At 52.5% G+C, this 22393-nt stretch overlaps 2 protein-coding genes across 3 annotated transcripts; one reads left to right on the forward strand and one right to left on the reverse strand.

Moving 5' to 3' along the window:
- The first annotated feature begins 393 nt into the window (after nt 1–393).
- Nucleotides 394–7907, forward strand: Mydgf (myeloid derived growth factor). The gene is made up of 6 exons (XM_021149344.3): nt 394–604; nt 1629–1679; nt 5384–5445; nt 6118–6199; nt 6692–6764; nt 7455–7907. Exons 1-6 carry the CDS (start codon nt 452–454, stop codon nt 7532–7534), a joined length of 501 nt encoding a protein of 166 aa, XP_021005003.1. The 5' UTR covers nt 394–451; the 3' UTR covers nt 7535–7907.
- A 3089-nt stretch (nt 7908–10996) lies between these two features.
- Tipe1 (TNF alpha induced protein 8 like 1) lies at nt 10997–21759 on the reverse strand. 2 transcript variants are annotated; one of them, XM_021149343.3, is made up of 2 exons: nt 21642–21759; nt 10997–12652 (listed from the first exon to the last, which is right to left on the reverse strand). In XM_021149343.3, the coding sequence occupies exon 2, from the start codon at nt 12645–12647 to the stop codon at nt 12087–12089; it is 561 nt and encodes a 186-aa protein (XP_021005002.1). In that variant the 5' UTR covers nt 12648–12652; nt 21642–21759; the 3' UTR covers nt 10997–12086. The 2 variants fall into 2 exon arrangements, with proteins under 2 accessions (XP_021005002.1, XP_085689007.1); XM_085832881.1 differs by lacking the exon at nt 21642–21759 and adding an exon at nt 15429–15752.
- Nucleotides 21760–22393: the final 634 nt, after the last annotated feature.

Genomic DNA, 22393 nt, shown 5'->3' on the forward strand with positions numbered 1-22393 from the left:
GTGGCAGAGTCAGGCAGATCTGAGTTCCGGGCTAGCCTGGAGAGAGTTCCAGGACCCTTTCTCTGAAACCAAAACCAAAAAAATAGACAAAAGTGAAATAAACCATATTTATTAACAAATGGATAATCTAACAAAATTAAACACTGTCAACCCCCATATTGTCCTGAAGTGAGTCCGGGAGCCCATTTAAGTGAGATATAAAAATATCCGGGGGACGGGAAAGGCAAATGTTACCTGCAAACTCCAACCCAAACAGCGCCGAGACGAAGTCGCCCTCCAGGCATCCGCGAGCGTCAATCAGAGGCGCTGTAGAGCATCACGTGCCAAGTCGAGTCCCGCCCCACCATAGCAGCCAAATCGGGCGGGGCGACGTTGTCACCGTTCGGCGCTGACGTGTCCCGCGCGTGTCACTCCACGTTCGCGAGCGCCTGCGCATTGCCCCGGAAGCAAGATGGCAGCCCCCAGCGGAGGCTTCTGGACTGCGGTGGTCCTGGCGGCCACGGCGCTGAAATTGGTGGCCGCTGTGTCCGAGCCCACCACTGTGCCATTTGACGTGAGGCCCGGAGGGGTGGTGCATTCGTTCTCCCAGGACGTAGGACCCGGGGTACGTGCTAAGCCTCCTGCCCGGGAATCGATGCCTATGGACTTCCGATCAGGTGGTCCTGGAGACCGGCCAGAGTGGCAGGGGCAGGGCTACCTGAAGAAGGGACCTGGCTGCCTCGTCTGTCTTCTGTCAGTCACTCCCTACCTGCAAGGCGACTTCCCACTGCCCATCTCATTGTAGAAAAGGGAATGCTGGTTGATAAGAGCAACGGATCTAGGGGACTGGCTATACAGGTCGCACGTGGGTTACTCACTGAACCCTGACTAGAGCGGAAGCACCCCCAAGCCTTACACGAGTCCATCACCTCTCCTTTTAGCGAGCCAGCAGTCAGCCTAGCCTCTGCCCGCCCCAGCTTGGCTTCTGGGACAGCTGTGTCCCTAGTGACCATTTCTTGAGACCATTACTATAGTCCTGTGCTTCCTGGCAGGTTTGTGTTGCGGGCAGGAAGCAGTACAAGCTTGTACCTATCAGAAGCCCCGAGTACTGACCTCATAGGCGATGTTCTAGGGATGACTGCTGAAGGCCATTTGACCTTCCTAGGAAATCGCAGTGATTTGAGCAAAGTTCTGAGCTCCTGAGAGGAGAGAAATCTGGTGGCCTCTGGAGGGTGTACTGAGGGATGGAACCTATAGTCTCACATAGGCAGAGCCAGTGTTCTGCCCCGGCCCTAGGCAGGGGCTCCACCCCTGAGCCACATCCCTAGCTCCTCATTAGGGGATTCTAGGTGGGACTCCACCCCTGAGTCACCCTCCCAACCCCTCACTGCTGGATTCTAGACAGGCTCAACCCTTGACCTTCTGGGCAGGGGCTGATGTATATCTCAGGCCTTTTTGATCTGTTTTACATTGGGACAGCACCTCGCTAAGTCACCCAGATTAGCTTATGTCCCAGTTTCCCAGTTCTGCGCCAGCCTCCTGGATACCAGAGATGATGTGCATACAGGACCATGCCCAGTATGCTAGGGTCTTGGTTCTGAGTATTGAGATCTTTGCCCTTCAGCCTCCTTTTATTTCTCCTTCTACAGAACAAGTTTACATGCACATTCACCTACGCTTCCCAAGGAGGGACCAACGAGGTAAGTTCCTCAGGGTGTCACACGACTGGTGTCAAGGGAAAGTGGCCAGATTCCCGAGGCTCTGAAGTCCCAGTCCCTTGAGCCTGAAGGACTGCTAGTTGCCTTGGCTTCCGCCTAATGGAATCAGCAGCCCACGGTACGGATCCCTGACTCTTAGTCTATGTGTAAGCAGTGAGCCACCAGAGCCTGGGACAGTCCTCAGGGCAGCCTGTAAGCTGACAAGAGGGCCGATACCTCAGCGGCACCCAGGGCATCGAGGTGAACTGTTATGAGGTTAGCTGCCTGCACACTCTGGGAGACAACTGTCCCACACACAAGTTAGTTAGTTCATTCATTGGAAATACTGGTGTATCCAGAACCTTGGACATGCATGTTCTGAGCAGAGCTTTCCATAGGAGCAATGAGTGGAAGTGTCTTAGTGTCCACGGATGGGCAGGGGCACACAGCACCTCAACAGTAGGAATATCACACACCCGTGAACAAGAGCATTGTGTATGGCATGGAGAGAGATAACAGCCCTGCTCGTGGCATTGAATGAATGAGTTTATTATGTACATAGCAAATAAGGAAAAGAAATGGAGAGACTACAGACAGCAAAACCATCTTCAGTTAAGTACTCAATGAGCAGAAACCAGCATGCAGTGACCACAGAGGCCCGAAGGGGGCATCGGATCTCCTGGAACTGGAGTTACAGTTGTGAGCCACCATGTGGTTGCTGGGAATCAAACTCAGGTCCTCTTGCAAGAGCAGCCAGTGCTATAACCACCGAGCCATCTCTGCCAATCCTTGGTTAGTGAATAAGAAGAAACCATCAGAGGAAGCAAGATGGCAGTCAGCTGGAGAGCCCATGGGCAAGCCCCTAGGACCTAGCTCCCAGCCTACCCTCTCCCCTAGAGGCAGGGTTTTTAAGCATGTGTATGTAGTTGGATGTGTGGCTGTATGCACGTGTGTCTCTGATGTTAGAGGAGCTTGGGTTATTGAGTGGTTGTGAGCTGTCCTGTGGGTGCTGGGGACTGAGCATGGGTATTCTACTTAGACTCACCACTGCTGTGATGATAACCGAAGCAGGCTGGGTAGAAAGTGTGGATTCGGGCTGGTGAGATGGCTCAGTGGGTAAGAGCACCCGACTGCTCTTCCGAAGGTCCAGAGTTCAAATCCCGGCAACCACATGGTGGCTCACAACCATCCGTAACGAGATCTGACGCCCTCTTCTGGAGTGTCTGAGGACAGCTACAGTGTACTTACATATAATAAATAAATAAATCTTAAAAAAAAAAAAAAGAAAGTGTGGATTCAGCTTGCACCTCCATATCACTGGCATCATTGAAGGAACTCAAGCAGGGCAGGAGCCTGGAGGCAGGAGCTGATGCAGAGGCCCATGAGGGTGCTGCTTACTGGCTTACTCCTCATGGCTTGCTCAGCCTGCTCTCTTAGAGAACCCAGAGCCACCAGCTCAGAGAGGGCTCCACCAACAGTGGGCTAGGCTAATCACTAAGAAAATGTCCTGGAGGCTGGTGGAAAGTCTGAGTTTATGGAGGTGTTTTCTCAACTGAGGACTCCTCCTTGCCTGTGACTCTAGCTTGCTGAGTTGAGATGAAACTGTCCAGGACAGCAGGTCATCCATCAGGAGCAGCACCTGTTCCCCAAACCTCTCTCCAGCAGTCTGTAGTTAGCTCCTGGAGTGGCTTATGCCTGCTGTTGTCGTTGCTGCCCATTACCGGGCTGGGCCATCCCTCCCTCCAAGACCACGGAGACAGTGCCTTGAGATCCCACTTCCAGAACCAGTTTCCCAGTGAGCTCAGGGAGAGTGTGACAGTGACGATTTCTATTACAAGGAGAGCGGCACTGACCCCACCCCAGTCTAGAGGGACCTCAAGGATGCTACTCAGTGAGAGACAGAGACACAAGTCACGCTGTGGGATTCCATTACATGAAGTATCCAGGACAGGAGCCCTGAGATAGAAAGTGGATGTGCTGGGCCAGAGAGAGGCTTGAGGGGAGGCTCAGCATGGGGCTGCCTTTTGGACTGATGGAATGTTCTAGATGCAAGGTTGTCATGGCTGCACTGTGGACTTCACAGATTGTGTGCTTTAATGTGAATGACCCAGGGGATGGAGATTTTCTACTTTATTCTGTGAGAGGTTTTAGGGTTTGGCTGTGCCAGAGATTAAATGGCTATAAGAGGGCCCAGTAGCAAGTAGGATAGATGGCAGGCAGCTCTCTCGTGGCTGAGGCAGGAGAATCTGGAGTTCAAGGTCATTCTCTACAGAGAGATCAAGGACACAAGACTGTCGCTAAAGAAAAAGCAAGGTGTGGGCCCCCTGAGCAGCGTTTCTCAGATGGGCTATTTTCAGACAGCAGAGGCTCTGGGAACAGCACAGAGTCAGGAGTTAGCAGATCTGTGGCGTCACCAGGAACCACTCAGAGCTGGCCCCTGGCCTTGGCATGAGTGCAGTTAGGTCTCAGGGCTTCACCTTGGGGGAGAATACACACAACTTGTAATTGACACAGGTAGGTCCTGGCCTTGAGAGCCCCCCTTGGGAAGCCGGGAAGGGCAGTGATGGGCGTCCCTGGGTGAGGGCTGGAGGCGAGGGCCACAAATACTCTGTGAGAACTGGCTAGTTGTTTGGGGGTTTTGTTCTTGGTTTTGACTTTTATGTTTTAATTTTTTTTTTTTAAGATTTTTTTCCATAGTGAAGATCAGTGCCTGTGACTTGTGTGTGTTAGGCAGCCACTCCACTGCCCAGTTCCATCCCTAGCCTCTGCTGAGATTTTTTTTTTAAAGATTTATTTATTTATTTATTATATATAAGTACATTGTAGCTGTCTTCAGACACTCCAGAAGAGGGAGCCAGATCTCATTACAGATGGTTGTGAGCCACTATGTGGTTGCTGGGATTTGAACTCCGGACCTTTGGAAGAGCAGTCGGGTGCTCTTACCCACTAAGCCATCTCACCAGCCCTTATGTTTTAATTTTATGTGTATGGTTTTTACTTGCATTAATTATCTGTGCACCAGCTGCATACCTGGTGCCTGTGGAGACCGAAAAAGGACCTCTGAAAGAGCAGCCTGTGCTCTTAGGTACAGGGCTGTCTCTCCAGCCCTGGCTGGTTTTTGGCTTTGGTTTTGGTTGATTGTGTTGGATTGTTGGCTTTTGATAGCCCAGGCTGGATCCCTACAGTTTATGTAGGTGAGACTAAATCCTGGGTGCCCTGAGTGCTAGGTGCTAGGGTGACAGTCATTCCCCATTGCCCATGTGCAAACTACAGACATTCTCTACTGTGTATGCGCACACCACGGGTCCATGCAGGACAATTGGAAACAGGCTGGGTGGTGGTCCTGCGACCCTGGGGAAGCTGTCAGTGAGTGTGTTGGCACCAAGGCACTGGACAGAGGAGGGAAGGGAGGAGAAGATGGCAGATAGCAAGCAGGGCCTGGGGAATCTGGTCAGGAGTGGAGCTAGAGCCCCGTGCTGTAGCTGATCCACAGTTCCCAACTGAATTTAGACAGGGTCTTCACTGTTGCCGCTTGTTCTCAAGATGTCTTACAGGTAAAAAAAGTGACTGGATAGTGCCCTCCACCAGCAGGGCAGTGTCTGTGGCTCTAGTGTAGGATACAGAGCCTAGGAGGAACCGTGTGTAGCAGGCCTTGCGAAGAGGCTAACCACCTGTCCTTGCTCATCAAGCCTGTCCTCTCTCCCCAGCAATGGCAGATGAGCCTGGGGACAAGTGAAGACAGTCAGCACTTTACCTGTACCATCTGGAGGTGAGCTGCTGTGCACACGCTGGGCTAGAGGTTCTCTCTCTCTCTCTCTCTCTCTCTCTCTCTCTCTCTCTCTCTCTCTCTCTCCAGCTACTTTGCATGCGCACACCACAGTCCATGCAGGACAAGTAGGAACAGGCTGGGCAGTGGTCCTGCAACCCCAAGGAAGCTCCAGTATGTGTGCTGGCACCACAGCACTGGGCAAAGGAGGGAAGAGAGAGGAAGATGTCAGAGAGTAGGCAGGGGGCTGGGGAATCTGGTCACACAACAGGAAGTCACCAAAACACTGCTGATTCTATTGTTCGGTTCTGGGGAAGCAGAAGCCGGGATACCAGGAGCTCAAGGCCAGTCCCGGCCACAGAGTTAGCTGGGGGCCATTCTGGGCTACCTCATTTCCTGCCTCAAAAACCAGTCTTGAAATAAAAAAAAGAAAGTATACAGCAGGCAATAGCCCTGACCCCAGAGCTGTCATCCGTCCCTTCCCTACTCCCTGACCCCAGAGCTGTCATCTGTCCCTTCCCCACTCCCTGGCGCCCATAGAGCTACTTCTTACCTCTGGCCTTGGCATCCTGGAGATTTACCACCATGGAGTCCCACATCACCAGGCTCTTTCCGGGGCCTCAGTTGGGTCCCCTCCCCCTCCCCCATTCCTGTGCTAACTCTGTCTTTCCACAGGCCCCAGGGGAAATCCTACCTCTACTTCACACAGTTCAAGGCTGAGTTGCGAGGTGCTGAGATCGAGTATGCCATGGCTTATGTGAGTGTCAGTCACGGGGACCCGAGGACAAAGGGACCTGCAAGGCCCCAGATACCATTCACTGCAGGGGACAGGGCCCCGTGTCACTCAGCCACCCTGTTGACCCCTAGGGCTCCCACCCAAGTTGAGGGCATCAGCGGGAGGCCCACTATGTGGGTGGTTCCTGCAGAGTGGCTGGAGGAGCCAGGGTGGCCTCAGTCAGCTCCTGTCCCTCGGGCAGTCAATGATAGGCTCTTCCTCAGAGTACCAGTGCCCTCAGCAGCCTCACCAAGTGTGTTTCTGGGAACCAAGGTGACAGACTGAGGCTGTCCATCACCTGTGATCTGACCCACTGCTTGGGCTCTGCTGGGACTACTCCCTGGGAATACCACACCCGCCCTAGCAAGCATGCCTGACTTTAGGCCACAGTGCCCAGGAGACAAAACTGAGGGGACCGGAGGGCACTTCTCTCTCCATGACGTGTGTCTGCTCAAGTATTCTGTTTTATTTTAGTCCAAAGCCGCATTTGAGAGAGAGAGTGATGTCCCCCTGAAAAGTGAGGAGTTTGAAGTGACCAAGACAGCAGGTAGGTGAAGGTGGTCCCAGCAGGCGGGAGGTACGCCATCACCCGGCAAGAGCCATTTGGAGAGAGGTGGAGGAGGGTCCTCGTGCCTGTGCACTGCAGATCAGAAACTGTCTTGAGAAAGGGCTGCAGGCTAAATTCAAGCTGCTTGTGGGATGAACCTGTGTCAAGGTTGTTCCAGCCAGTTTGGTTCACAGCATCCTAGTCACCAGTACTGGTCCACTTTCTGTTGCTGTGACAACACACCTGAGGCAAGCTGCTGCATAAAGCATAAGGACCATTCAGTGCCCAAGTCTAGAGGCTCAAGTGCACCAGAGCACCTCTACTAGACTCTGTGAGGACCTGGTGAGGAAGACACTGGCAGAGCCAGGGAAGACAGTCCACATCCTCACAAGAGCCCACTCAAAGGCTTCACTGAGGAATTCTAGGCAGAGGCTCCATGCCTGCGACGCCCCCAGCTCCCTCACAGGGGGCTGGGAGGAGGGGGATCCTCAACAAGGACTCCACCCTCACCATGCCCGCTAGCCCTCTTTGTAATTTCCCAGTTTCCTTTGTAGTTCCCCATGCAGGCCAGGATCTCCTTGTGTCACACTGCCCGGCTCTGCAGTTTTCTATTTTCATCCACCTCACGCCCAGCCAGACCTGGCCTCTGTCGGACCTCTGTCAGGGTTTAACTGTGCTTGTGTCTTGCAGTGTCTCACAGGCCTGGGGCCTTCAAAGCTGAGCTCTCCAAGCTGGTGATTGTAGCCAAGGCGGCACGCTCGGAGCTGTGACCCTCGCCTGTCAAGGGCCTTCATGTCCACGTTCCTCAGGCACACTGACCGGGACTACTTGTCTAGGGCACTGGTTCCCATAGGAGCTGCCCTGCCCTGCACAGGTCACACTGTGTCACTCCACAGAACTCTCTGAGCCCGGTCACCTGTTTTGCCAGGGAAGATGCAGGACATGTGCGGGGTGGGATGGAAGGACTTCCTGGCTTTCCTGAAGTCAAGATGTGGTGTGGTTTCCCCTCTGAGCCACGGATGAGTGTCCCCATCCCAGGACCACCCGTCCAGGGCAGCTCCACTCAGAAGGATGGGAAAGGATAGAAAAAATAAATAAATAAGTAGCCACCTTAGTGGTGGCTCTGTGGGGCCAGGACTCAGACATGGATTCTCACCGTTTTCTACAATAGCAGCACAATAGAGGCACATGGCCTCTCCTTATAGTGACTGTCACATAGGTGCCAGCACAGTGGGTCACAAGGCAACCAATGACTTTGCACCCACAAGGACTAGTCTCTCTCTCTCTCTCTCTCTCTCTCTCTCTCTCTCTCTCTCTCTCTCTCTCTCTCTCCACAATGTTGCCTTGAATCCACACTGTGTTCTCTAATACTAGGACCACAGGGCAAGGCCACTGTCCCCACAGATTCTGGATTTGGGATTTTGAAGTCAAATGAAAGCAACATGTTTTTAGATTTATCTTATGCTCTGTGTGTGTGTGAGAGAGAGAGAGAGAGAGAGTGTGTGAGAGTGAGACAGTGCTGTGAATCTCTGCTGTTTGTGAGAGAGTGAGACGTGTGTGTGTGTGTGTGTGAAAGAGAGAGAGAGAGAGAGCTGTGAATCTCTGCTGTTTGTGTGCCAGTGGAAACAAGAGGGCATTGCATCCCTGACACTGGAGTTACAGGTGGTTGTGAACCACCTGTGGGTGCTGGAAATTGAACCTGGGTCCTTCTGCAAGAGCGACCAATTCTCTTAACTGCTGAGCCACCATTACAGCCCTAGTAAGAAATCTTAAAATAAGTAAATAAATAAAACAAAGGGCTGGAGAGATGGCTCAGTGGTTAAGAGCACTGATTGCTCTTCCAGAGGTCCGAGTTCAATTCCCAGCAACCACATGGTGGCTCACAACCATCTGTAATGGGATCCAATGTCCTTTTCTGGTGTGTCTGAAGACAGTGACAGTGTATTCATATAAATAAAATTTTTAAATCTTTACAAAAAAAAAATCAAACAAACCACCTGAAGCCAAAGAACCCTACATAAGCTCTAAGTGTCCAAATCTTTCAGAGGGACCTTGGGGCCCTCCAGCTTTGTCCTTGGGCCTGACATCTGGCTGGACATCCAATGAGGGACTGGGGCTGCCAGCCAGGCCTGTGCCTCAGGCAGATCTGCAGGGGTTCTGCACCCTCATTTATGTGTGTGCATGTGTGTTACCCCACAGCAAGGGCCAAGTGCCCTTTTGCTGCCCCTTCAGCCATTAGGTAAAGACAAGGGGATCAGCGGGCAGTGGTGGCGCACACCTTTAATCCCAGCACTTGGGAGACAGAGGCAGGGGGATTTCTGAGTTTGAGGCCAGCCTGGTCTACAGAGTGTATTCCAGGACAGCCAGGGCTATACAGAGAAACCTTGTCTCACAAAAGACCCCCCAAAAAAAAAAAAAGACAAGGAGATCTCTGTGAGTTGGAGGCTAGCCTGGGTTACATATTGAGTTCTAGGACTGCACAAGGGGACTCTACCACCAGAAAGTGGAGCTGACCTTTAAAACCTGAGGATATTTCACACTGCTATACCCTGGGGAGGACAACCATCAGTGGTACCTTAGGGGCCTGAGGTTCCAGGGGCTCTAAAGCATGGATGTAGGTGGTATAGTCCAAGCCCTCAAACCCCTAGGCAAGGACACGGGATGATGTGAGGGCCAGGCTACTTGGCTGCTCCTATGCACTTTTCAGAGTTCACAGTTGTTACCAGGGATGCAGAGTAGGTAGAACTGGGTGCTAGGGCACATTAGCCCTTTAATATATTCCTGGTGGGGGGGGGGGGATGTTGGAAATGAATCAAGCACCTCCTGTTATCCCTGGGCTCGACAGATTAATCTGTGTCTGTGGGTGCTTGAGAGCCACGGAGCACAGCCTCAAGTCACAAGATGGGTGCGGGACTTGCCTCTCCTTCCTTTTCTCTTCCATCTCAGCCGTCCCACCTCCAAGTCAAGTATATTTCTATTCCAAGACCAGAAGCATAGACCTGTGACCCCTGAGCATCCAAACAGCCAAGTCCAGCCACCCTGGATATCAAAAGCTAAATAAAAAAGCAAACAGGGCTGGGAGTGGGTTAGCTTGGTGCCAGAGCCTCTGTGTAGCATTCAAGAGGCCCAGTTGACACAAAATACTAAAGCATGCTCCTGGTGCATTCTGATGTTCATCTCACCCTTGTGAAGACAGCCTCACAAAACTCAGACTGCTCCCCTTATTGGTCCATTTGGTCAGCACAAGGGACAGCTGCATGTATGCTGGCGTTCCAGTTTCAAGACCCTGCCTTAGGCTTAAAAGTGAGAAAATCCCCTGTGGCGCTGGAATAGCGAGAAAGGCTTCAGGGACCTGAGCCCTCATCATCAGCTGGAGTCACAGGGAAGCTGCTGGAGCCATGACTGCAGCAGAGCACGGTGGGGCTCATGCTGGAATCCTAACCAGCTCTAGCGATGCTGGGGCAGAAAAATCATTAATTCCAGGCCATCCTGGGTTACAGGGCAAAATATTGTCTTAAAAAAAAAAAAGGGAGTCTAAATTGGGCAGTGGTGATGCACACCTTTAATCCTAGCACTTGGGAGTCAGAGGCAGGAGGATCTCTGTGAGTTCCAGACTACCCTAGTCTGCAGAGTGAGTTCCAGGACAGCCAGCGCTCTAGCTGTTGACAGACTCTTCTTTGTACTTGCATCTGTCTGCATACACTGAAACATTGAGGCGGTGACTCCCGCCCGTCCCCACAGGCTCCAGGTTGTACACATTGCCTTAAATACACTCAGCTCTGCACATTCTGTGTCCTCTCCCAATGCCCCAGATAGCCTTTCCATCAGCAGCACTGCGTAACCTCTGTGCCAGCCCCTCCACAGACACGATCTTCACAGGTCTCAGGGGTCGTCCCCATGACATGCATGCTACCCCTGAGCCAAGCTCCTGACCTGGGGATTCTAGGTTCATCTATCACTGGCCACGCCCCCAGTCCCTCACTGGAGGATTCTAGGCTGGGCTCCACCCCTGACCATGCCCCTGAGCCCTTGCTGGAGGATTCTAGAAAACTAACCCACACCTCAGCTAGGCACATGTGTAGCTGAAGTCGGCTTTCCAAGGATAAAAAATCTAAGTACCAATTGGGTTAAGCCAGTTAATGGTGTCTCACATGACCACAGGCACACTCAGATAGTAGAGGCTGCAGGCTTTCACATGCGTGGTCAGTGTCAGTTACAAACTCAGACTACCATTCAAAGAGAAAAGATGGATTTGTTTCCCAAATATGGAATTATAATGTAACACATGCTCGTGTCTCCAGTGGCTTTACCCTGGTCCGAAGCTGGGGACAGCCTCTGGGGTCCCCATGTTTCACAGCAAGTCCTGTACTATCACTCAGTGAAGACCCCACATTTCTGCCTGATTAGCGCCTCCTTGCTGAGTGGTCAGGGCCCCGCCATGTTTCCAAGCACCGGAAGCCGCTGTGTGGTTCTGTGTGGGCCCGTCCACATGGAGGTCAGAGGCCAGCTTTCTAAGACTGGTTGTCTCCATCCACCACACAAATTTTGGTAAACTCCAAACAAGTTTGGTGGCAAGCACTCTTACATGCTGAGCCATCTCACCGGCTCTATTTCTTCTCTTCAATGCGAGGGTCCAGTCCCCTAACAGGACCTCAGATCCCAACACTGAAATGTGCTTGGAGTCTCTCCTTTCAAAACCATTGAGAGAAGCCATGATCCGCCGCACAGCATCTGTCTGCTGGTGTTCTTGGTTTGCAGTAGCATCACTCCTCAGTGTCCAGTGTCCTGCAGCATTGGCAGAGTGAGCCTTCCTGGGCCAACCTATACATAAGGACCTGTTGTAGCAGTCCAGTACTTGTTCAACTCTAGTCTGGTACAACAAGAGTTTGAACTCCATTTTCTAAAGCAAGTCACCTTGGGAGGACCTGAGGCTTAGGAAACAAACATAGTCATTTGGCAGGGGTAAGGGTCAGGGGAGTACAATTCTTGTCTCCCAATTCTCCACAACCTTATTTGAAAGACCGAGAATGCCCAGACAGTGAGGCGTTGGCACACACCTATCATCCAGCACTCTCGGTGGTGGGGGCAGGAGGCTTAGGAGGTCAAGGTCAGCCTTTGCTACATAGGGTGTTTGGGATCAGCCTGGGCTACATGAGGCCTGTCTCAGAAGTAAGAAGAGGAGATCCGGAGACGAAGCAGAAGCTAGACAAAAGCAGATAGGTTACAGCAGGAGAAACAGAGAGACTACCCCAGGCACAGGCAGTTCTGTGTTCTCGGGGACCGTCACCAGTGGAGGATAGTCTCCAGGTGGCTGACTCCAGGTCAGATGCCACCCTCGTCCAACATCCTCCCGAGGCCATCACAGATGCGGCACAGATGGCTCCGGTAGGGCTCTGCTGGGCTGTACAGCGCGGCCAGGAAGTCACCATTGGCAAAGTGACTGAAGATATGATTGATGCGGCCGTGGGACTTGGCAGTGAGGTGTGGGCCAATAGCCTGGTGCAACAGGTCCCTGCACTCCAGCAGCCCAGTGGCCAGCACACGCCGGTCAAAGGTGAAGTCTACCTGGTGGAAGCTGAGGGCTGTCATGGCCAGGCTGCGGACGCGGCCCCGGAACCGCTGCAGCTGGGCCAGCTCATTGCTGTCCAGCTGGTCCGCCCTCAGCAACACAGCCAGCTTCACAGCCACCTTCACCAGGTTCTTCACGACCCTCTGTGCCTCCTTCCGGCTGCGCGTGAACTCCTTCGTGGCCTGGTACAGTTCATCCAAGACCTCACTGCTGGTATTGTCCACAAACACAGCCACCATGGCCTTGGAAGCCATCTTGCTGAGGACTTTCTTCTGGGCCTGCAGGGCCAGGCTCTTCGTGCTGAAGGTGTCCATGGGCTCTGTCAGGACGAACGACACAGTGCTCGGGTCAAAACATGAATCTAGACAGGACTTGGCACCATTCCTACTCTCCGGCAGCCAGCCCGTGGTTTCCTAGCTGGGAGTTGAGGCTTCGGATGGTTGCCATGGAGGAAAGAGCCAGGAAGTAGCCAAGAAGACAGACAGGCTTGCTCTTATGGAACAGTCACGATTTTCTGCCCCACTACCCAGTTCAAGCATTTTTAGAATTTCCCCAAATGACAGTACTAAAAACCACGGAGAGTTCTTGTGCCCCTTCCCTAATAAACTTCTATTCATCCCCCAAAGCCCTATCTGCAGACCCTTGCTTCTTTCCTAATAAACTCCTATATACCTTCCAGTACCCAGGGTCCCTGACTCTTCCCAGAGACAGATTCATCCCTCAGCTCAGCTTGGGTATCTCCTCCTCTGGGAAGCCATTTTAAGCATTCTTAAGCTGACCCGTGGGGTACTGCCTCTGAGCCACACAGGGCTGCACAGCTGCAGGGCTCCCAGTCCACAGAGAGACAGCACAGGACCTGCTCCCTCATCTGCTGTGTTCTTGGGGACTCCAGAACCCTCTGGGGGTGAAGAAACTTGGAAGAGCCGAGTGTGGGACATGATAGGGTAGACTCCAGATTGGGCCCAAGCTGTCCATCGCTCACCCTGTTCTGACAGCCAGGGGGCCAGCAATGCGACCCCCTCCTCCCTTCCCCCAAGACCACTCACTCACTCCCAGAGTCCCCTACAAAGCCTGCTTTTGTGTGAGCCCAAACCCCAGGAGAACATCCTTCCCTGACCCCAGGCTCTTAGAGGTCAGGGCAGGCACAAGAAGGCTCTGTGTGCTTTCCTGCCCCCCTTGGCTCACCACCCCCGCTGTCTATCAGCCAGGGTCCGGACACTGCTGTTGACACAGGGCTACGTGGCAGCTTGGCGCCTGCCACGTGAACCTATTTCATCTCGTCGGCCAACGCCATTCTGCAATGAACAATGCCATGCCAAGTAGCCCCACGGGGAATGAATACAGAATGGTGGAATCTATCCCCTCCAAGTCCACTGCACCACAAGGCCACACAGCAACAAAAGACTGTCTAGCCCCTCCCCCACTACCACCACCATATCCTGAATCCTCCTGCCTCCTTCTTAACGTCTGTGAATGGTGTTTAGTGTGAGGTGGGCAGAGCACTTGCCTGGTGCACAAAGCGCCGGGCTCTGCCCCCAGCTTTCAGAGACGGAGGCAGGAGTTCAAGGTCATCCACAGCTACATGGGGAGCTGGAGGTCAGCCTGGACTACCCGACCCTCTCAAAAGAGAAAAGAAAGAGGGAAATAACACGGGACCTGAAGGGACCTCTCCAGCAAACCTCTGTTTGTTTACCAGTTGACACCGAACACGGGGCTGCTAGCAGAGGACCAAAGTCAGCTGTCCCTGTTTGACTTGGAGGCTAGCTGACCCTAGGAGGAGGGCTGACTATCTCTGAGCCTTGCTTTTCCCATAGACAAAGCTAAATCTGGACTCTATGGCTCAGAGGTGAAACTCAGTGTGTGGACGGACTTCCGGAAGCAGGAAGAATGGCGGGGTGGCACAGCTGCAAGCAGTCCTGTCCAGGCCTTCCCAGCTCCAACTCAGCCGCCACCTGAGGCAGCCAGCTGCTGGCCTCTACTTCCTGTTCTGAAATCCATTGTTCTGACAGAAACTCCCCCATTGAAGCTCTGCTTCCTGCGTGACAGCTAGGTTAGGCTTTTAGAACAGGGACTTTCCCAGGGAAGAGGTGCTGTGTGTGGCCTTGGTCCCTGACCATCCAGTGTCTCAGCCCTCAACCTAAGTCTGGAGCCACAACAGCCTTGCACTCCAGCTTCCAGAACTCAGCCCCAACACTCACTCAGTTGCTCAACTGGCCTAATGGGCATTTATAGAGCACCAGCTGTGTACCAAACACAGAAAGAGACCTTGTCTCTGACTTCTCAGGGTTCCTACTTCAGCCATGTTCGGACCATTTTGACCCTGGAGTTGATTTTACAGGCCACATTGCCCCCTCCATCCAATAATTCATTTTTAAATGCATTTTTACTTTTTTTTTTTCAGACAGGGTCTCATATTATCCAGTCTGGCTTTGAACTCTTTTGTTTGTTTGTTTGGTTTGGTTTGTTTTTTCGAGACAGGGTTTCTCTGTGTAACCCCTGGCTGTCCTGGAACTCACTTTGTAGACCAGGCTGGTTTTCGAACTCAGAAATCCGCCTGCCTCTGCCTCCCAAGTGCTGGGATTAAAGGCCTGCGCCACCATGCCAGGCTGGTCTTAAACTCTTAATCCTCCTGCCTCAGACTCCCCACTGTGAGATGCTAAGTATGCATAAACTGTATCTGGCTGGGACTCTAGGATTACCCCTGAAGAGCCAGTTAAGTAGAGGGAGAAAACACAAGAACCCAATAAACAGGAAGAAAAAAGTAAGATTTGGGCATTGGAGATGGGAAAAAAACCCTTGTCAGGACAGGAGGACCAGGTCTCAGCAGTGGAAAGCGCATATGCAAAAGCCCCAGGACAGAGCCATGTTCTCTGTTAGATCAGCCTGGAAGCCTCAGCCCCACGCAGGCCACAGCTGCCTCTGAGGACCTAGCCCAGGTCTCACTCAGCCTGTGGGAACAACACTCATCTCCAAAATGAGAGCCCCGAGTCCTTTCCTGGGCCCTGGGCCACAGCTTAGACTTGACATGGTTTTTAAGTTTTTGTTTTGTCTGAGACAAAGTCTTGCTCTGTAGTCCAGGCCGGCCTCAAACTCACCCATACATGCCTGGATCTGCTTCCCGAGTGCTAGGATCAAAGGCGTGTGCCACCATGCCCAGCTCACCTAGACGTTCCATGTCCCTTCAAACCCTATTTGAGTTTTCTTGTACTCTGAACCCTGTTGATCACTGTAGCTCCCAGCACCCCACAAACAGCCTCTGAATTCCCACTGGACACAGCACCCTCACTTACAGAAGGTCGGATCACCCCTGACCTCCACTTTGATATGGACAGGTACAGCCCAGTATACAGCCCTGACCCTCACAGGTACACCCTGGACTCACCAGTCCATCACGGCCCCCACAACGCAGCTGAGCCACAGTTGTAGAAGCTTCCCGAAGGCCTTTCCGAGCATAAAGGTCCAGGCTCAGAGGCACCTCCCTAACCCAGTTTCTGCTTTTTCTTTCCCCCCAGTTTTTTTTTTTTTTTTGGTTGTCTTCTGGATTTTCTTTTAAAGATTTATTTATTTCATGTATGTGAGTACACAGTTGCTGTCTTCAGAGGCATCAGGTCTCATTACAGATGGCTGTGAGCCTCCATGTGGTTGCTGGGATTTGAACTCAGGACCTTCGGAAGAGCAGTCAGTGCTCTTAACCGCTGAGCCATCTCTCCAGTCCTAGATTTGTTTTCTAAGTCAGGGTTTTGTGTAGCCCAGGTTGACCTGAAGCCCATTGTGTAGCTTGAGTTCCTGATCCTCCTGCCTCCATCTCCTGAGTAATGGGATGACAGGCATGTATCACCATTCATGGTGTCTGCAGTGCTGGGGGTGGAGCAACTCCAGCCTATGGGTCCAAGACATGCATGACAACATGGAGAGGTTGCGAGGGTGCTAGCCAGGTCTCTTTTGGTCCTGGTGGGGTCTGCAGTACACATACCATTAGGTTTATATCTAGTGCTGAGAAAATGTCTGTGCAGTGACTAATTCCTAAGCACTCAGTGGGGTGAGAAGAACTCTTGAAAGGGAAGCATGAAAAGATACAGGGGACCCAATGACTGGAGGTTCAAACTGGGGTAACCCATATGTGCCCGCTTTTCAGCCCACTGAGACCACAGTGCAGAAAGCCACCATAACTTCCAAGGCTCCTAGCCCAGAGCTGAGAGCTGAGCTCCCACAGAGCACCAACACCAAGGCTCTATCAAGTGGCCTCAGTGATGGCTGAATGCATAAAGAGCTTGCTGTCAAAGTATGCACACCTCAAATCCCTGCCACCCACGTGAAAACAGGTTGGATGGTGAGTATAACCCCAGCGCTGGGCTTCAATGGCCTGCCAGCCTAGCCCCCTTCACTGAGCCAGGTTCAGTGAGACCCCGCCTCACAGAACAAGGCTGAGGGAAACTGAGAAGGACACCTGAGCTTCAGCTCCATTCTCCACAGATACACAACAGACGACCGAGGGGATGTGGCCATCAATGGTGGCCAGGACGGCCTCTGACAACAGTGGATACCATAGGGCTGCATCTCACAAGACAACTCCTGTCACATCAAGTTTCATTCAACAATCAGATGTGACATATGCCACACTTTATGATATTTGCCCACAATCACCCTCTGGCTTCTAGAATGAAAGCCCTCAGGGGCTGGGCAGCAAGTAGGACTTGCCTAGAGTACCCAAGCCCTGGGTTCCACCCTCAGTGTCAGACACACCAGGTGTCATAGATGACCTTTAATTCTCCAGCCTCTGCACTTGGCAGGCAGAGGCAGGAGGATGTCTCTGAGTTGGAGGCCAGCCTGGTCTACAGGGACATCCTGTACTCAAAATAAAAGGTCTGCACTGCTTTCTGAAGTCATTGCAAGTGCTAGGCCCCCTCCCACCTAGTCTCTCTCACACATACACACACACACACACACACACACACACACATACACACACACACCACCCTGCTTGCTCATCATCCAGCTTACTTTTGTAAATAAAGTTGTTTTTTGTTTTGGTTTTTGAGACAGGTTTTCTCTGTATAGCTCTGGCTGTCCTAGAACTCACTTTGTAGACCAGGCTGGTCTCGAACTCAGAAATCTGCCTGCCTCTGCCTCCCGAGTGCTGGGATTAAAGGCATGCGCCACCACACCCGGCTGTAAATAAAGTTTTACTGTCACACTCCACATGCGCTAATTTGCATATCACGAAGATGGCTCTCCCTCTGAAGACCCAGAGGTGTATGGGGGTGGACAGTCCCTTGTGTCTTTCCACAGCTGAAAATCCTGAGGATCCTGGTTGGGTTCACGTGGCAAACACAGCCACCTTCAGCCACAGAGGTGACAAGAGAACTCTCAACCTGGGAAGGCCATTTCCTTTTCTTTTCTTTTTCTTTTTTTTTTTTTTTAAGATTTATTTATTTTATGTATATGAGTACACTGTCGCTATTTTCAGACACACCAGAAGAGGGCATCAGATCCCATTGCAGATGGTTGTAAACCACCATGTGGTTGCTGGGAAGTGAACTCAGGACCTCTGGAAGAGAAGTCAGTGCTCTTAACCACTGAGCAATCTTTCCAGCCCAGGGAAGGTCATTTCCAACACGCTCAAGAAAGAGAAAATAAACTCGGGCACAGACCACAGCAAAAAGCAGCTAGATCACTGGGTGATCTCTATGCCGGTGGCCACTCATTTCTTTCATGTGTGTGCCACCACAACGCCAGCTTCTTATTTATTGTATGATTTACATTCTGTTGCCATGGCATTGGGTAAATGTGCTTGCTGCCAAACCCAATAACCTGAGTCCCATCCCTAAGACCCACACGGTGGAAGAGAGCAATGATTCCCACAAGTTGTCCTCTGACCTCCACGCACGCGCCTTGGCTCTCATACACACAGTAAATAAATGTAATAAATAATAAACACAACACGATTTACTTAGCTGGAAGCACTCAGTCCTTGACTTTTAATCTCGGTTTAACAACCAGATGGCAAGATTCCCGAAACCCAGCAGCAGCTTGTGAGGCTCGTGCCGCCTCCCACCCCTGGGCAGCCCCTGGCCTCATGAATTCTTTATGTCACCCGTGAAGTGCATTCACATCCATAATTGATGTCACCAAGCCCGCCATGCTCCCTCTCCACCCCGGTTGACTGTCCCAGGGGCGGCTGGGCCACAGCCAAGGTCTGTCCCAGAGCAGTGTGACCGGCTGGGGGCTCCACCTCCACAGAGCACCCTGAGCAGCACAGCCCATCTGCACCAGCCTTCTGGGAAATCAAGAAAGACACTGGAGAGTTCCCGAACAGGCTCCCCTCAAGGATGCTGCCAGGAGAATGGGAGGTGGCAGGCCTGTGAGGCAAAGTGGCCATGTACCGAAGCAATGAGTACCGAGCAATGTTGAGAGGGCCTACAATATCGCTCAGCAGATAAAGGCACTTGCTGTCAAGTCTGACCAGGAAGGAGCGATGACCCCTGTCCTCTAAGCATTATATTCACAAAAAAGGAATAAATAAATATTTAAAAGAGACTGTTACAGAGCCAAAGGGAGTATATGGATCTTTGATTCAGCTTCCACACTGTTTCTTTAGGAATGAGGTTTACGATAGGGTCTTATGCTGTAGCCTAGGCTACCTTTGGATTTACCATGATCCTCCTGGCCCAGCCTCTTAGGTGTGTCCCACCACGCCCAGCATCCACTCATGGTTTTAACAAAAGGGAAATATGAAGGTTATCAGTGTGCACATTCAGCCCCAGGGTGTATTGGCTTCCCCCATTTCCAACGGTCTGAAGCCTCCATCCTGGTTCCTCTCACCCTATCCAAGATTCCTGAAATGCCAGAAGCCCCTGTAAGCACTGAGTTCGCTCCCCTCTCTGCCCTCATCCCTCCATGGTCCCGTCTCCCTCTGCTGCAGCCACAGTGCCTCCTCCATTCACCTCTCGAACACCAGGCTCAGTACTGCCCCAGGACCTTTACGCATGCTGAGCCTGCCACTTACAATAGTCTTCCCCGGGTTGCTATGTGGCTGTTTTACCCTGGAACTCTCAGATCTCTCCACGAACACTCAGTTCCCCGGTTCTTTCCTCTTCTTACAGTTACTATTATAACTCAGGACAGAGTCCAGCATTACCAACTGTGAGGCAGGAGGTGGTGGGCACTGGGCCAGCTTCAGTCACTGCTGTGTGTTGGTGCCATTAGCTACCACACTTCAGTTATCTCAGTGTTCAGGGACAGTTTGTCAAATGACTAAGTAACTTCTCATGGTTATGACAAAAGGAGAAACCGAGTCAGGGGCCTGGAAGCTGACACATATGCACAGAATAACACCAGGCTAGAACTGGGACTTGAATCCAGCTCTTACCTGGGAGCTCATTGCATTACAACCTTTCCCTGGGGTCCATCCTAAAATTGGGGGGGGGGCTACTGATCTAGTCTGGGAATCTTCCAGAGCTGTGCACATGGTCAACCCTACCATGGTTCTTTCTTTGGTCAGGACTACAGAAGACCTCCACCTGCACAGCACCCTCTGGAGTGGTTACCTCCGCTGGTTTCCAGATGGGGAAACACAGGGTTGGGGCTCAGAAAAACCATGCAGGGGAGACACTGGGGTTCTTGGAGGAGTGAGCTTACTGGGCCCTGGATCAAGTCTCACTCTCTTTAAGCCTTCACTAAGCCCTGGATGGCACCTGAGTCAGTGGGTGGCACGCCTTCCTGCGGCCATGATTATTTGGCCTGTACGCTGAGTCCCCTCGTACGGAATCAGATTTTTGTGAGGTGAGTCCTAGCTTGCCTAGGGCTCAGAGAGTAAACTGAGGGACAAGTCTCTATGTCTCTTCATACCCTCGGGATCCACCACTCACCCATTACGGGACTAGCAGCCCTGGCCCAAGTCTGGCTCACCATGTGTGGGAAGGCCCAGGGCAGGTGTTCTGTGATGACTCTCTTTGTTCTGTTACATTGTACAGTCCCCATGGCCCCGCCCTCATCCCTCCCAGTCACCCACATCCTAGGTGCGGCCCAGATCATGAACTTATTATGTTTTAAAGTTGGCGCTGCCTGTGTTGATCTGCCAGGGTTGTAGAGGGCTCAGCACACACAAAGGTCTCAAGTGCAAGGACATTCCATGTGGAGAAGAGGCGGCCACTTTGAGGTCCCAGGACAGAAAAACAGGAAGTTTGGCACTCAAAGCCTACATTCCTGTTCTCTCTCTCTCTCTCTCTCTCTCTCTCTCTCTCTCTCTCTTGGCTGTTGTTTGTTACAGGATCTCTATGCATAGTTATGGCTAGCCTGGAACTCACTTTGTAGACCTGGCCTCAAACTTACAGGCATCCTCCTGCCTCTATTCTAAGCACTGGGTAAATGGGTAAACATCCTGGTATATGTTGTGTTTGGTTGGGCCGGAACCCAAGGCCTCTTGCTTACTAGGTGACCACTCTACGCACTGGGCTACACCCTAGGGTCCCCTTTGTTTTAGACACAGCCTCAGTGTGTAGCCCACCCTGGCTCAGCCTCTCTTTTGTCTGTTTTTAACCCCCTCCCCCCAGAAGCCTCAGGGAGTCACGAAACAACTGTCCCAAGTCAGACAGGGAAACTGAGGCTTATAATTAAGTTACTTGTTCAAGTGAGTCAGGTTTGTCTGAGCTGTGTCCTAACCCCAAGGCAAGGTCTCCAGAGGTGTCACAGCCTGGAGCTCGGGAAGTGACCCAGAGACCTGTTTCCAGTTTAGTGTTCCACCCTGTCCCTCTCCAGCCCCGCTGCTCACAAAGGTGACAAGCCAGAATACGGTTCTGGAGATAGAGTGTCTCCATCTCTATGGCCATCCCCAGCCCATATTCTGGACCCCAGTTTACCCTCCAAGCCGACAATGAAAGAGCCAGGAGGCTGCAGACCTGGATCAGGTCACCTGCCAATTATGTGACAGCCACTGTCCCAGTTCCCAGCTGGTAAAACTGAGTTCAAGCCCTCGGGCAATGGGAAGCTTGCAGTGCCAGTCCCAGTCAGGGTAACCCTGCACCAGCCAGAGCCACAGTGGGGTTCAGCGGGCTACCTCAGAGAATACCTAGACCATTCTGGAGTCAGGCTGCACACTTGTACAGAGCCAAGTCCATCAAGTGTCCTCTTGAGGACATGTGTTGGGACTATTACAGTAGCCCACAGCAACCTGTTCACAACACCCATGCTCCCACAGCCAGTAATAGGTATACAGAGGGAAACTGAGGCGGGATATACAGAGGGACAGTGTGGGGATAGGAGGGGACGGGAAGAACCCAGGATATCCAGTACAGGACCCCATCGCTCACCTACTCCTCGGGATGTGTCAAGCCTTCAGTTTTCTGTAGGTGCCTCTGTGGGGCCAGAAGCATTGGCCGCTGGATCTGAGCCCGGCCGCTGGCTAGGAGGCCACGCCCCCGAGAAAGGGCTCGCCCCCTCTAAACGCTCACTGGCTCAGCAAATGGTAGCGCACAGGCAGTGTACGAAGGAGCCAATGGCAGCAAGCCTCTGCCAGGAGGTGGGAGGCATGACGCGGGCGTGGGCGAGGGCGTGGTCTGCGGCCGGGGAGGGGGTGGATTCCTCCGGAATAGCACCGGCGCTGGGTGTCCAGACGAGAGACTCGCAAGGGATGCCGCGGCGGGAAAGTGTTGGAGGGAAGAGGAAGGAGACTGAGACAGAGAAAAATGGGGTATGCGTGCACCGCGCGACAGAGATCTGAGAGGCCAAAGCGAAGAGACGCGCCTCCGCGAGACACCTGCACCCCTCTGAGCGGGCCTCAGTTTACCCACTAGGTAGACTGTCACCTGGGACTCCCATGACAAATGCACCCCAACATTTGCCTTGCGACAATCTTTGGGGTTCCTGAGTACTGCGGAGACTCTCTTTCAGTGGGTGTCTCTGGAGTAAGGGGGACACTGTGATGGTCTCGCTGACAGAGGCCAGACACGGCCAGCTACCTCCCAGGAGGCAGCAGTGAGACCTGGAAAATCAGTCTGCGAGTGATTCCCACACCCCCAGTACCCCCAACCCATCCCCGACACCCCCACGTTACTCTAAACTC

Source organism: Mus caroli, unplaced genomic scaffold, assembly GCF_978045245.1.
Source record: "Mus caroli unplaced genomic scaffold, Mus_caroli_1 scaffold_18, whole genome shotgun sequence".
Lineage (NCBI taxonomy): Eukaryota > Metazoa > Chordata > Mammalia > Rodentia > Muridae > Mus > Mus caroli.

Excerpts from the sequence above, each read along its gene's own strand:
- Mydgf (XM_021149344.3), top strand. The coding sequence starts at position 452 with ATGGCAGCCCCCAGCGGAGGCTTCTGGACTGCGGTGGTCCTGGCGGCC. Across the intron at positions 1,680-5,383 it reads CCCAAGGAGGGACCAACGAG|CAATGGCAGATGAGCCTGGG; the intron begins GTAAGTTCCTCA and ends CTCTCTCCCCAG. Across the intron at positions 5,446-6,117 it reads TTTACCTGTACCATCTGGAG|GCCCCAGGGGAAATCCTACC; the intron begins GTGAGCTGCTGT and ends GTCTTTCCACAG.